General features: G+C 35.2%; 1 protein-coding gene across 2 annotated transcripts in view; it reads left to right on the forward strand.

Annotated features, from left to right (window-relative positions):
- The window catches only part of LOC133643525 (deoxyribonuclease-1-like), a 49,013-nt gene that overhangs the window by 29,898 nt on the left and 2,785 nt on the right, over positions 1–16,330 (forward strand). For both annotated transcript variants that reach the window (XM_062038154.1, XM_062038155.1), the window contains exons 4-10: positions 2,036–2,122; positions 9,002–9,114; positions 9,260–9,372; positions 14,038–14,195; positions 14,252–14,348; positions 14,409–14,484; positions 16,155–16,307. In XM_062038154.1, coding sequence (XP_061894138.1) covers positions 2,036–2,122; positions 9,002–9,114; positions 9,260–9,372; positions 14,038–14,195; positions 14,252–14,348; positions 14,409–14,484; positions 16,155–16,307 — 797 coding nt within the window. The remainder of the gene's footprint in view (positions 1–2,035; positions 2,123–9,001; positions 9,115–9,259; positions 9,373–14,037; positions 14,196–14,251; positions 14,349–14,408; positions 14,485–16,154; positions 16,308–16,330) is intronic.

The raw sequence follows: 16,330 nt of genomic DNA on the forward strand, positions 1-16,330 counted from the left end.
GCAATAACCGGTTTGCCAAAATACGGGCCAGTATTTTTTCCTGTTGTGGACAGGAGAGAGATGCCTCTGTAGTTGCCACAGTCCGCCTTATCTCCCTTCTTGAAAATGGTGACAATGAGGGCGTCCCTGAGTTCGGCTGGGATTTCGTCCTTATCCCAGATTTTACCAATGAGGCTATGGATGTGGCAAAGGAGTTTTGGTCCGCCTTGCTTTAATATTTCTGCTGGTATCCCATCTGGTCCGGAAGCCTTGTTGTTACCCAGTTTTCTGATGGCAGCCTGGACCTCATTTTCGGTGGGAGGATCACCCAAATGCTCCATGATGGGTCGCTGAGGAATCTGGTTTATGGTTTCCATCTCCACTGTGGAGTTCCGATTCAGGAGCTCTTGGAAGTGTTCACGCCATCTGGAACTGAAACCTACATCGTCCTTGAGCAGGGTTTGTCCATCTTTAGAGCGGAGGGGGTTTAGGCCTCGATAGCTCAGCCCATAAACAGCCTTGGTAGCGTTGAAGAAACCCCTGGTATCCCCAGAGTCAGCAAGCTTCTGGATTTCCAGAGCCTTCTCCATCCACCATTTGTTTTTCAGCTCTCTCACTCTGCTCTGGACAAGTGCCTTTGCCTTGGCGTGGGCCTGCCTTTTGTCCCTGCAGTTGATGTCGCTCTGCCAAGAACAAAAAGCTTTCCTTTTGGCATCAATCAGCTGTTGTATTTCGATGTCGTTTTCATCGAACCAGTCCTGGTGTTTCCTAGTCCTGTAGCCAATGGTATCCTTGCTGGTTTCAAGTAGCGTGGTTTTAAGAGCCTTCCAGTGTTCCTCCACATCCTCAGGATATTCTTCCGGGAGTCTCACAGACAGGGTGTTTTGTAGATGTTGCACCCTATCTGTGTCTCCAAGGCTATCAATGTTAAATTTAGGGCGGAACAGTCTCCTTTGTGTCCTCCTCTTCTGCCGCAGCTCGATGTTCATTTTGAAGCGGATGAGGCGGTGGTCTGTCCAGCAGTCGTCTGCACAAATCATGGCTCTGGTGATGTTAACATCCTTACGATCTCTGGCCCTGACAATGACATAGTCTATGAGATGCCAGCGCTTTGATCTGGGATGCATCCAGGATGTTTTGAACCGGTTTCTCTGGCGGAAAAGGGTGTTTGTTATTAGAAGGTCATGTTCAGCACACGTTGACAGAAGAAGGACTTTGTTGGAGTTGACATTCCCAACACCTTCTTTACCTAGAGTGCCTTTCCAGAGCTTGTGATCCTTGCCAACCCTGGCATTGAAGTCCCCGAGTAGAAGGATCTTATCTTCTTTCGGGATATCCGATAGAACCTGGTGTAAGGTTGCATAGAAGGTCTCCTTGTCTTCATCATGTGAGGGCGTGTCCACAATGTGGGCCTGCGCATCACGCCTCTGGGGACCACTGCTGCTCCGAGATCCCCTGCCACGTTTGCCTTGAGCCGCAGGGCTCAAGTTACCGTGTGTGGCCACGTGGAGGCCTGACAGGAGTCTTGGTGAAGGAGAGGCTGTGTACTGGCAGGAGAAGACTGACGCACAAGGCTGCTTCTCCGTTCACCACAAAGGCTAGCCAGCGGCAGTGTCTGTAAGCGAGAGGTTAGCAAGCAGATGGGAAGTAGACATGCAACCTTCCCCCTAACTACTGCACTAGACGCATCAAAACACCCTGTAGGCTAGGCCCACACACACACTGTCCTACTGTATATACTGATGAGTATATACAGTAGGACAGGGTTGTCAGTTTCAATGTTAGCAGCAAGAAAACAAGAACAAAGTTATCATTTTACTGATGAGTATATACAGTAGGACAGGGTTGTTAGTTTCAATGTTAGCAGCAAGAAAACAAGAACAAAGTTTGCACAACATTAGCATGAATAAATACTTAAAAAAACATGGCCTCAGGGACATTTTTCACACTCTTGTTAATCATCCAAAGCATCTTCCTTGACAGCATGATTGACACAACACATATTTCTCAACCCCCGTTGGTGAAATGAGCGTAGTGTGTGTGTGTGTGTGTGCAGGTCGGACACGGCCCATCACTACACTCTGAAGATCAGCTGTCGGCTGGGACGCTCCCGCTACAAGGAGCAGTTCATGTTCCTGTACAGGTGAGGCGCCAGCACTGTCACCTGACACACTCACACCTTTGTCTGCTCGACACATGCATGAGGGGGAAGAAAGGAAGGCAAAAGACACTTGCTTAGTTGGGATGAGGTCCCTTAAAGCAGTGTTTTTCAACCACTGTGCCGCGGCACACTAGTGTGCCGTGGGAGATTATCTAATTTCACCTATTTGGGTTAAAAATATTTTTTGCAAAGCAGTAATTATAGTCTGCAAATGATGTGTTGTTGTTGAGTGTCGGTGCTGTCTAGAGCTCGGCAGAGTAACCGTGTAATACTCTTCCATATCAGTAGGTGGCAGCCGGTAGCTAATTGCTCTGTAGATGTCGGAAACAGCGGGAGGCAGTGTGCAGGTAAAAAGGTGTCTAATGCTTAAACCAAAAATAAACAAAAGGTGAGTGCCCCTAAAAAAAGGCATTGAAGCTTAGGGAAGGCTATGCAGAACAAAACTAAAACTGAACTGGCTACAAAGTAAAGAAAAACAGAATGCTGGACAGCAGCAAAGACTTACTGTGGAGCAAAGACAAAGTACATCCGAACATGACCTGACAATCAACAATGTCCCCACAAAGAAGGATGAAAACAACTTAAATAGTGTCGATTGCTCAAACAAAGTAGGTGCGGGGAATATCGCTCAAAGGAAGACATGAAACTGCTACAGGAAAATACCACAAAAAGAGAAAAAGCCACCAAAATAGGAGCGCAAGACAAGAACTAAAACACTACACACAGCAAAAAAGTCCAAATAAGTCAGGGCGTGATGTGACAGGTGGTGACAGTACACCTACTTTGACAGTACACCTACTTTGAGACAAGAGCTATAGTGATGCATGCTTGGTTATGCTTTAAAGTCATACCCAACAATTGGAACAACAACTTTTTACTGTCAACTGAGTTTCGTTTTTAATGATTTCTGCTGGGGGTGTGCCTCTGCATTTTTTTAACGCAAAAAATGTGCCTTGGCTCAAAAAAGGTTGAAGAACACTGACTTAAAGCATCCTTGGAAGAGAGTTTGCTGTGGAACAACTACAACAGTCACCTCTTGACCTAAAAAATGGACAAGATGGATCAAGACAACAACAAACAAATATATATATCAAATGTATATATATATATATATATATATATATATATATATATATATATATATATATATATATATATATATATATATATATATATATATATATATATATATATATATATATATATATATATGTATGTATATATATATGTATGTATATATATATATATATATATATACATATATATATGTATATATATATATATATATATATATATATATATATGTATATGTATATTATTTTTTCTTGACAAAATAAATACATACGTATATATTATTTTATATATCTATATTTTGTATTTAAAATAAATAAATGTGTTTATATATGTATATATATTTCATGATTTCAAGACTTTTATTTTAAATAAATATATAATTTATGTATATATATATAATCCAATCAATCCAATCCACTTTATTTATATAGCACATTTACACAACAAGAATGTTTCCAAAGTGCTGCACAGCCATGTTAAAAACAATATTAAAAACAATATTAAAAACAATTTTAAAAACGATATTAAAAACAATATTAAAAACAATATTATGCTACACCAATGACTGAATAAAAACAAAGAATAAATGAATAGAAAAAAAAAAATATATATATATATATGTATTTATTTATATATATTTATACAGATATAATTATTTATGTAGAGCTATATGTATATATATATATATATATCAAAGTTATTTATATATATTTTAGTATGTGTGTGTATATATATACTATTATATTTTTACTTTAGATACATTTATGTATATATATGTATTTTTATATATATATATATATATATATATATATATATATATATATATATATATATATATATATATATATATATATATATATATATATATATATATATAGTTTTATATATTTATTTGAAGTCACCAAGGATGATGAGATGTTCCTTGGGGGGAATGTTCTTGATGACGTCATTCAAGTTGGCATAAAATGTATCCTTAACTTCTGCTGTAGACTTGGTGACTTCAATGCGAAAGTGGGTGCTGACCATGACTCATGGCCTTCCTGTCTTGGACACTTCGGAGTTGGCAAGGTCAATGACAATGGGCAACGGCTACTGGAGTTCTGTTCCTACCATAACCTTGGCGTGACCAACTCATACTTTCAGACGAAACCACAGCACAAAGTGACATGGCGTCATCCCCGCTCAAAGCATTGGCATCAGCTAGACATGATCCTGATCCGACAAGCCAACCTCAAGTTTGTGCTCGTTACTCGTAGTTACCACAGTGCAGACTGCGACACCGACCATTCACTTGTCTGTTGCAAGATCAGGCTACAACCAAAAATGTTTCACAACTCCAAACAGAAAGGCAAGCCCCGCATTGATTCCACCAGCATGCATCTTCCAGAGAAAGTAGAAGAGTTTGCCAAGTCTCTCAACAACATCCTATCTGAAGAACACCAGCACTACTCCGCCTCCGAGAAATGGGGCCACCTCAGGGAGGCCATTCAGAAAACAGCCCTTGCGACTTTTGGGAGGAAGATCTTCAAAAACAACGACTGGTTTGTTGCAAAGTCCAGCGAGATGACCCCCGTCATTGAAGCAAAGCGTGCTGCCCTCACTGAATACAAACGCTCCCCAAATGAGGAAGTCCCTGCAAGCACTGAGAACTACAAGAAGCAAAGTGCAACAGACTGCAAGACATTGTGCCAACTCAGTGAATCCATCCAGTCTGCAGCTACCTCAGGTAACATCAGGGTGATGTACGAGGGCATCAAGACTGCTCTGGGCCCAACACAGAGCAAAACAGCCCCCCTAAAGACCACCAGTGGGGAAGTTATCACTGACAAGGGCAAGCAGATGGACAGATGGGTAGAGCACTATTCAGAACTCTATTCCAGAGAGAACACTATCGTCGCCTCAGCCCTTGATGCCATTGAACAGCTGCCCATCATTGAGGAATTAGATGCTGAACCAACACTTGCTGAACTTCACAAAGCGATCGACAGCTTAGCAACTGGCAAAGCACCTGGTACTGATGGCATCCCCCCCCAGACCTCATCACGCGCTGTAAAGACACCCTCCTGCAGCCTTTGCATGATGTCCTCTGCCAGTGCTGGAAAGAGGGAGCCGTGCCGCAAGACATGAGAGATGCCAAGATTGTCACCCTTTGCAAAAATAAGGGCGACAGGAGCGACTGTAACAATTACAGGAGCATCTCCCTCCTGAATATCGTAGGGAAACTCTATGCCCGTGTCGTGCTTGTCCGCCTTCAGAAACTTGCTGAGCGCGTTTACCCGGAATCTCAATGCAGCTTTCGCGCCAAGCGCTCTACAGTGGACATGATATTCTCTCTACGCCAACTTCAGGAGAAATGCAGGGAACAACAGAAGCCCCTGTACATATCCTTCATTGACCTGACCAAGGCTTTTGACCTGGTTAGCAGAGAAGGGCTCTTCAGCATCCTACCCAAGATTGGATGCCCTCCAAAGCTCCATAGTCTCATTAGATCTTTTCATGACGACATGAAGGCAACCATCCAGTATGAGGGTAGCATGTCCAACCCATTTGACATTAAGAGCGGAGTCAAGCAAGGTTGCGTCCTTGCTCCTACCCTTTTCGGCATATTCTTTGCCCTGCTCATCAAACATGCTTTTGGGACTGCAACAGAAGGGTTATATCTACGTACCAGATCTGACGGCCGACTTTTCAACCTAGCCCGTCTTAAAGCAAGGACCAAAGTCCGTGAGACAATCATCCGGGACATGCTCTTTGCTGATGATGCCGCCGTCATTTCGCACAGTGAACAAGAACTCCAGTGCCTTAATGGACAGATTCTCCCAGGCCTGCAAAGACTTTGGGCTTACCATCAGCCTAAAAAAGACCAATGTGCTGAGTCAGGAAGTGGACACTCCACCAGCCATCACAATCGATGAGTACCAACTCAAAGTCGTACACCAATTTACATACCTGGGATCCACCATCAGTGACAATCTGTCCCTCGATGGTGAGATCAACAAACGTATCGGCAAGGCTGCCACAACCCTAGGGCGCCTCACGACCCGCGTCTGGGAGAACCGGAAGCTTACAACTCCTACCAAGATGGCAGTGTACAACGCCTGCATTGTCAGCACTCTTCTCTACGGCAGCGAAACATGGACAACATACTCCAAACAGGAGCGCAAACTGAACACCTTCCACATGCGCTGCCTTCGCCGCATCCTCGGCATCCATTGGAGTGACAAGGTGACGAATGCCCGGGTCCTCGAACGCGCTGGTCTACCTACCATGTTCACGCTGCTCAGACAACGCAGGCTGCGTTGGCTCGGCCACGTGTGCCGTATGGAGGATGGACGTACCCCAAAGGACATCCTGTATGGCGAACTTGCCTCTGGCAAGAGATCTGTTGGCCGGCCAAAACTGCGCTTCAAATATGTCTGCAAGCGGGACATGAAAGCCCTGGACATCAACACTGAACATTGGGAAGATGCAGCAGCTGACCGCAGCAAATGGCGCAGTGTCCTTCACAAACAGCTGAAGACTGGCGAGGAAAAGATCCATGCCACAGCCAATGAAAAAAGAACCAAGCGGAAGACACGCACTCCTGCAGTTGCGCCTTCCAGCTACATCTGCAGTAAATGCGGCCGTGTTTGCCTCTCCCACATCGGACTCATCAGCCACAGCAGGCGTCGTCGCTGAGTTTAAACTCGACATCTGGACTGGCGCAGTTTCCATAGTCGTTGCGACTGACGGAGGCCTGATGATATCTATTTAGTCATATGTATATTTTTATGCATATATATTATGTATAATATATTTTAAATAAGTATATATTTATTTATACACATATATTTATATATATTCATTTAAAATAAATAATATACATGCATATGTTTGTGTGTGTGTGTATATATATATATAGGTGTGTATATATATATATATATATATATATATATATGTTTGTATATATGTATAAAGGTTTGTATATATAGAGGTATATATATATATATATATATATATATATATATATATATATATATATATATATATATTAGGACTGCAACAACTAATCGATTAAATCGATTAAAATCGATTATAAAAATAGTTGGCGATTAATTTAGTCATCGATTCGTTGGATCTATGCTATGCGCATGCGCAGAGGCAATTTTAATTTTATTTTATTTTTAAATGTTTTATTTTTTTAATAAACTGCAACATTTACAAACAGCTGAGAAACAATCATCAAAATAAGTATGGTGCCAGTATACTGTTTTTTTCCCCCTCAATAAAATACCGGAAAGGATAGAAATGTAGTTTGTCTCTTTTATCCGATTATTACTCGATTAATCGAAGTAATAATCGACAGATTAATCGATGATCAAATTAATCGTTTGTTGCAGCCCTAATATATATATATATATATATATATATATATATATATATATATATATATATATATATATATATATATATATATATACATATATATATATATATATGTATATATATATATATATATATATATATATATATATATATATATATATATATATATAAAAAATATATATATATATATATATATGTATATATATATATATATTTATATATATATATATATATATATATATATATATATATATATATATTAGAGATGTCCGATAATATTGGTCTGCCGATATTATCGGCCGATAAATGCGTTAAAATGTAATTATCAGTATCGTTTTTTTTTTTAAATTTTTATTAAATCCACATAAAAAACACAAGATACACTTACAATTAGTGCACCAACCCAAAAAAAACCTCCCTCCCCTATTTACACTCATTCACAGAAAAGGGTTGTTTCTTTCTGTTATTAATATTCTGGTTCCTACATTATATATCAATATATATCAATACAGTCTGCAAGGGATACAGTCCGTAAGCACACATGATTGTGCGTGCTGCTGCTCCACTAATAATACTAAACTTTAACAGTTAATTTTACAAATTTTCATTAATTACTAGTTTCTATGTAACTGTTTTTATATTGTTTTACTTTCTTTTTTATTCAAGAAAATGTTTTTAATTTATTCATCTTATTTTATTTGATTCATTTTTTAAAAAAGTACCTTATCTTCACCATACCTGGTTGTCCAAATTAGGCATAATAATGTGTTAATTCCACGACTGTATATATCGGTTGATATCGGTATCGGTTGATATCGGTATCGGTAATTAAAGAGTTGGACAATATCGGCATATCGGATATCGGCAAAAAGCCATTATCGGACATCCCTAATATATATATATATATATATATAGAGGTGTGTGTATATATATATATATATATATATATATATATATAGAGGTGTGTGTATATATATATATATATATATATTTGGTCTTTTTATTTCTATTCTTTTCCGCTCTGCTCCGGTTATGCCTAACACTAATTCTACCCAAACATTTAATAAATTCAAATACAAATAAGGCAAAAAGAGAAGTATCCAACACTTCTCTTTTCTAAAGTAAATGTGTACAGCAGATATAGATCATTACAGCAACAATATGATTTGTCCGAGTGGCTAAACAGGAGAGATTTAAAAAAACGATTAAAAAAAAAAAGTTTTCTAAACTTGTGAAGTCCCGCAGGCAAGACTGTGGAGGCCCGGGTCCGGCCCGTGGGTCGTAGTTTGGAGAACTCTGGTTTAAACCAAGCCCACTTTGATGTCTCCTTTATCCTATCATGATGCTCACCTGGCTAAACTTTGCAGCTCCAAAATCAAAAAACGGAGGCCATCTTTGAAGAAAACCGTCTCCTTTGCACAGGGACGACTTGGTGGACCTGGTGGGCTCCTACCAGTTTGACGACCAGGGGACCGACAGCGGCGACGTTTTCGCCAGGGACCCTTACATCCTGCGATTTAGATGCCACGACACAGGTGGAAGACGTCTGACTGGTGGTTGTTCTCCTCTCAACGTGTGTGTGTGTGTGTGTGTGTGTGTGTGTGTGTGTGTGTGTGTGTGTGTGTGTGTGTGTGTGTGTGTGTGTGTGTGTGTGTGTGTGTGTGTGTGTTCCTCCACCAGTGCTGAAGGACCTGGTGATGATCCCAGTTCACACCAAGCCAGAGGACTCGGAGACTGAGCTGGACGAGCTTTATGACGTCTTTCAGCACATGAAGAGCAAGTGGAGGACAGATGTGAGACAATGTTGATGACTTCTTATTATTATTTACTATACATGTGTTCAGTATGGAGCTTCATTTGTGTCTTTATCACTAAAGCTTTTTTTTTGCACTGATTTTATCTAACTCAGTGTATTTTGGGAACTGAATTTTTTTACATGCTGACAATTTCATTGAAAAAATAATTGTTAGCAAAATGTGTGCGTTTTAAAATTCAGTGTTCAAAAATTGGGTGTATAAACATTCAGTGTTTAAAAATTAAGTATTAACAAAAAATCAGTGTACAAAAATTCAGCGCTAATAAATTCAGTGCAGAAAAATTAGCTGCGTCCAAACGCGTAAATTCAATCCTTCAAACTTGACACCTCATTGGCTGGTTCTGAGTCAGGATCGATTGCTTCAGTCTTAATTTACCGGAACGGAGTCTTGCTTTTTGAAGAAGCAAATTTTTCTGCACTGAATTTTAGTACACTGAATTTTAATACATTGAATTTTTATACACTGACTTTTAATACATTGATTTTGTATACACTAAATTTTTAAAAACATATTTTTTTTCCACTGAATTTTTAAACTGACTTTTTATACATTACATTTTTCAATACTAAAGTTTTGTACTCCAAATTTTTAAACACTGAATTTTTTTACACTGTATTTTTATAGACCGAATTCTTAAACATTGAATTTTTATTTACTGAATTTTTAAACCACCACATTTTTAAACACAGCATTTTTTTATACACTTAATTTTTATACACCAAATTCTTAAACATTGAATGTTTATATACCAACATTTTTAACCACCGCATTTTTAAACACAGAATTTTTTTATACACTTAATTTGTATACACCAAATTTTTAAACACTGAATTTCTATTCTATAAACTGAATTTTTAGACACTGACTTTTTATACACTAAATTTATAAACACTAAATTTTTGTACTACAAACTTTTAAACACTGAATTTTGAAAAACTGAAATTTTAAACACTGAATTTTTATACACCAAAATCTTTAACATTTAATTTTTATTTACTGCATTTTTAAACACAGAATTTTTATACACTGAATTTTCAAACAACACATTTTTAAACACTGTATTTTTATACTCCAAATTTTTACACACTGAATTTTAAAACACCATTTTTTATACAATTAATTTTTATACACCAAATTCCTAAGCACTGAAGTTTTATATACTGAATTTTTAAACACTGACTTTTTGTGCACTAAATTTTTAAGCACTGACTTTTTGTACACATTTTTTAAACACTGAATTTTTATACTCCAAATTTTTAAACACTGAATTTTTGTACACTGAATAAAAATTTAAAAAAATGTTTTATACAATTAATTTTTATACATCAAATTCCTAAACACTGACTTTTTGTACATTACATTTTTAAACACTGACTTTTTATACACAACATTTTTGTACTCCAAATTTTTAAAAACTTAATTTTTAAACACTGACTTTTTATACACTAAATTTATAAACACTAAATTTTTGTACTCCAAATTTTTAAACACTGAATTTTGAAAAACTTAAATTTTTAACACTGAAATTTTATACACTTAATTTTTATACACCAAAATCTTTAACATTTAATTTTTATTTACTGCATTTTTAAACACAGAATTTTTATACTACAAATTTTTAAACACTGAATTTTTATACTACAAATTTTTCAACACAATTTTGTATACAATTGATTTTTATACACCAAATTCCTAAGCACTGAAGTTTTAAACACTGACTTTTTGTACACAAAATTTTTAAAAACAACATTTTTGAACACTGACTTTTTGTACATTCAATTTTTAAGCACTGACTTTTTGTACACTAAATTTTTAAACACTGAATTTTTATACTCCAAATTTTTAAACACTGAATTTTTATACACTGAATAAAAAAAATAAAAAAATGTTTTATGCAATTAATTTTTATACACCAAATTCCTAAACACTGACTTTCTGTACATTACATTTTTAAACACTGACTTTTTGTACTCCAAATTTTTAAAAACTTAATTTTTAAACACTGACTTTTTATACACTAAATTTATAAACACTAAATTTTTGTACTCCAAATTTTTAAACACTGAATTTTGAAAAACTGACATTTTTAACACTGAATTTTTATACACTTAATTTTTATACACCAAAATCTTTAACATTAAATTTTTATTTACTGCATTTTTAAACACTGAATTTTTATACTACAATATTTTAAACACTGAATTTTTATACTACAAATTTTTCAACACAATTTTGTATACAATTGATTTTTATACACCAAATTCCTAAGCACTGAAGTTTTATATACTGAATTTTTAAACACTGACTTTTTGTACACAACATTTTTAAAAACAACATTTTTGAACACTGACTTTTTGTACATTCAATTTTTAAGCACTGACTTTTTGTACACAAAATTTTTAAAGACTAAATTTTTGTACTCCAAATTTTTAAAAACTTAATTTTTAAACACTGACTTTTTATACACTAAATTTATAAACACTAAATTTTTGTACTCCAAATTTTTAAACACTGAATTTTGAAAAACTTAAATTTTTAACACTGAATTTTTATACACTTAATTTTTATACACCAAAATCTTTAACATTAAATTTTTATTTACTGTATTTTTAAACACTGAATTTTTATACTCCAATATTTTAAACACTGAATTTTTATACTACAAATTTTTCAACACAATTTTGTATACAATTGATTTTTATACACCAAATTCCTAAGCACTGAAGTTTTATATACTGAATTTTTAAACACTGACTTTTTGTACACAAAATTTTTAAAAACAACATTTTTGAACACTGACTTTTTGTACATTCAATTTTTAAGCACTGACTTTTTGTACACAAAATTTTTAAAGACTAAATTTTTGTACTCCAAATTTTTAAAAACTTAATTTTTAAACACTGACTTTTTATACACTAAATTTATAAACACTAAATTTTTGTACTCCAAATTTTTAAACACTGAATTTTGAAAAACTGAAATTTTTAACACTGAATTTTTATACACTTAATTTTTATACACCGAAATCTTTAACATTTCATTTTTATACACCAAAATCTTTAACATTTAATTTTTATTTACTGCATTTTTAAACACAGAATTTTTATACACTGAATTTTTATACTACAAATTTTTCAACACACTTTTCACCAAATTCCTAAGCACTGAAGTTTTATATACTGAATTTTTAAACACTGACTTTTTGTACACAAAATTTTTAAAAACAACATTTTTGAACACTGACTTTTTGTACATTCAATTTTTAAGCACTGACTTTTTGTACACTAAATTTTTAAACACTGAATTTTTATACTCCAACTTTTTAAACACTGAATTTTTATACAGTGAATTAAAAAAAAAAAAAGTTTATACAATTAATTTTTATACACCAAATTTCTAAACGCTGACTTTTTGTACATTACATTTTTAAACACTGACTTTTTATACACTAAATTTATAAACACAAAATTTTTGTACTCCAAATTTTTAAACACTGAATTTTGAAAAACGGAAATTTTAAATACTGAATTTTTATTCACTTAATTTTTATACACCAAAATCTTTTAACATTTAATTTTTTATTTAATGCATTTTTAAACACCACATTTTTAAACACTGAATTTTTATACTCCAAAATTTTTAAACACTGAATTTTTATACTACAAATTTTTACACACTGAATTTTTATACACTGAATTTTAAAACACAATTTTTTATACAATTGATTTTTATACACCAAATTCCTAAGCACTGAAGTTTTATATACTGAATTTTTAAACACTGACTTTTTGTGCACTAAATTTTTAAGCACTGACTTTTTGTACACATTTTTTAAACACTGAATTTTTATACACTGAATAAAAATTTAAAAAAAGTTTTATACAATTAATTTTTATACATCAAATTCCTAAACACTGACTTTTTGTACACAACATTTTTGTACTCCAAATTTTTAAAAACTTAATTTTTAAACACTGACTTTTTATACACTAAATTTTTGTACTCCAAATTTTTAAACACTGAATTTTTATACACTTAATTTTTATACACCAAAATCTTTAACATTTAATTTTTATTTACTGCATTTTTAAACACAGAATTTTTATACAACAAATTTTTAAACACTGAATTTTTATACTACAAATTTTTCAACACAATTTTGTATACAATTGATTTTTATACACCAAATTCCTAAGCACTGAAGTTTTATATTCTGAATTTTTAAACACTGACTTTTTGTACACAAATTTTTTTTAAAACAACATTTTTGAACACTTTTTATACTCCAAATTTTTAAACACTGACTTTTTGTACACAAAATTTTTTAAAAACAACATTTTTGAACACTGACTTTTTATACTCCAAATTTTTAAACACTGACTTTTTGTACACTAAATTTTTAAACACAGAATTTTTATACTTTTATAATAAATTCATAAAAGAAGCAAACTTCATGAATGTTGTTTGTGAGCAACAAGTATGTGCTCCAATGACTACATCACAACAAAATAAGAGTTGTAGAAATGATTGTAAAGTCAAGACAGCCATGACATGATGTTCTTTACAAGTGGATGTACACTTTTGACCGCCACTGTACCTCAAAAGTGTTAAATCCAAAAAAACAACTGTTTGTGGCCACAGAACGTGATGATCCTGGGCGACTTCAACGCAGACGGCTCGTACGTTTCCGACCGCGACATGCTGAACATCCGCATCCGCAGCGACAAGAACTTCCACTGGCTGATCGGAGACGACGTGGACACCACGGCGAGCACGGGGAACACACACACTTATGACAGGTGGGGCCCGCCCAGGCAGGTCACCGGGACCTTTTCTGACCGGCTTCCCGCTTCAGGATCGTGGTGTACGGAGACGACATGCTCAACGCCGTCGTGCCCGACTCCGCCAGACCCTTTAACTTCCAGAAGGCGTTCCGCCTCAGCAACGAGCAGGTGTCTTATTGACCGTCACGGTGGCGCGTCACGTCTCCGCTCATCCTGCCGTCTCTGCAGGCACTGAAGGTCAGCGACCATTACCCCGTAGAGGTGGAGCTCAAGTCTCGGACCAGACCACCACCCGAAACTCAAGGTGACCCTATTCCATATTTCATACATTCAACAACTACAGAATACAATCATCTTCTATTAAACACATCCTTTATTTGTTGTATAAAATACAGTAGTGTAGTAGATCTAAGTAGTCATTAAGTACCACCATAATGACAACATTAAATACAGTAGTGTAGTAGACCTAAGTATTCATTAAGTACCACCATAATGTCAACATTAAATACAGTAGCGTAGTAGACCTAAGTATTCATTAAGTACCACCATAATAACATTAAATACAGTAGCGTAGTAGACCTAAGTATTCATGAAGTACCACCATAATAACATTAAATACAGTAGTGTAGTAGACCTAAGTATTCATTAAGTACCACCATAATGACAACATTAAATACAGTAGTGTAGTAGACCTAAGTATTCATTAAGTACCACCATAATGACAACATTAAATACAGTAGCGTAGTAGACCTAAGTATTCATTAAGTACCACCATAATGACATTAAATACAGTAGTGTAGTAGACCTAAGTATTCATTAAGTACCACCATAATGACATTAAATACAGTAGTGTAGTAGACCTAAGTATTCATTAAGTACCACCATAATGACAACATTAAATACAGTAGTGTAGTAGACCTAAGTATTCATTAAGTACCACCATAATGACAACATAGTAGTGTAGTAGACCTAAGTATTCATTAAGTACCACCATAATGACAACATTAAAATACAGTAGTGTAGTAGACCTAAGTATTCATTAAGTACCACCATAATGACATTAAATACAGTAGTGTAGTAGACCTAAGTATTCATTAAGTACCACCATAATGACAACATTAAATACAGTAGTGTAGTAGACCTAAGTATTCATTAAGTACCACCATAATGACAACATAGTAGTGTAGTAGACCTAAGTATTCATTAAGTACCACCATAATGACAACATTAAAATACAGTAGTGTAGTAGACCTAAGTATTCATTAAGTACCACCATAATGACATTAAAATACAGTAGTGTAGTAGACCTAAGTATTCATTAAGTACCACCATAATGACAACATTAAAATACAGTAGTGTAGTAGACCTAAGTATTCATTAAGTACCACCATAATAACATTAAAATACAGTAGTGTAGTAGACCTAAGTAGTCATTAAGTACCACCATAATGACAACATTAAAATACAGTAGTGTAGTAGACCTAAGTATTCATTAAGTACCACCATAATAACATTAAAATACAGTAGTGTAGTAGACCTAAGTATTCATTAAGTACCACCATAATGACAACATTAAATACAGTAGTGTAGTAGACCTAAGTAGTCATTAAGTACCACCATAATAACATTAAATACAGTAGTGTAGTAGACCTAAGTATTCATTAAGTACCACCATAATGACAACATTAAATACAGTTGTGTAGTAGACCTAAGTATTCATTAAGTACCACCATAATAACATTAAATACAGTAGTGTAGTAGACCTAAGTAGTCATTAAGTACCACCATAATGACAACATTAAAATTGCTCAAAGACACAACGGACGTGACGAGGTCGGCAGAAAGTGGGGATCGAACCAGGAACCCTCAGGCCACTCTCCCAACCCGCGCCACGCCGTCCCCAACTGTTTTTTACGCACCGTTTGAGACATTTGGAGGCGTGTTTTCACACTGGGACGTGTTGGTGTTGTGCAGGTCCACTGCTGGATGGAGAGCTGCTGGAGCTGAAGAGAGGAAACCTGCTGCTGGAGAGGGAGAAGCTCAACCTGGAGATCCAAATCCTGCGCGTGAAACTGTCCAGGATGACGCACGGCGACGTGGAGGCAAACGAACGCAGGCCTCCCAACTGTAAGATGTTGTGAAGCACCGAG

Source organism: Entelurus aequoreus, linkage group LG26 (genome assembly GCF_033978785.1).
Source record: "Entelurus aequoreus isolate RoL-2023_Sb linkage group LG26, RoL_Eaeq_v1.1, whole genome shotgun sequence".
NCBI classification, from domain to species: Eukaryota; Metazoa; Chordata; class Actinopteri; order Syngnathiformes; family Syngnathidae; genus Entelurus; species Entelurus aequoreus.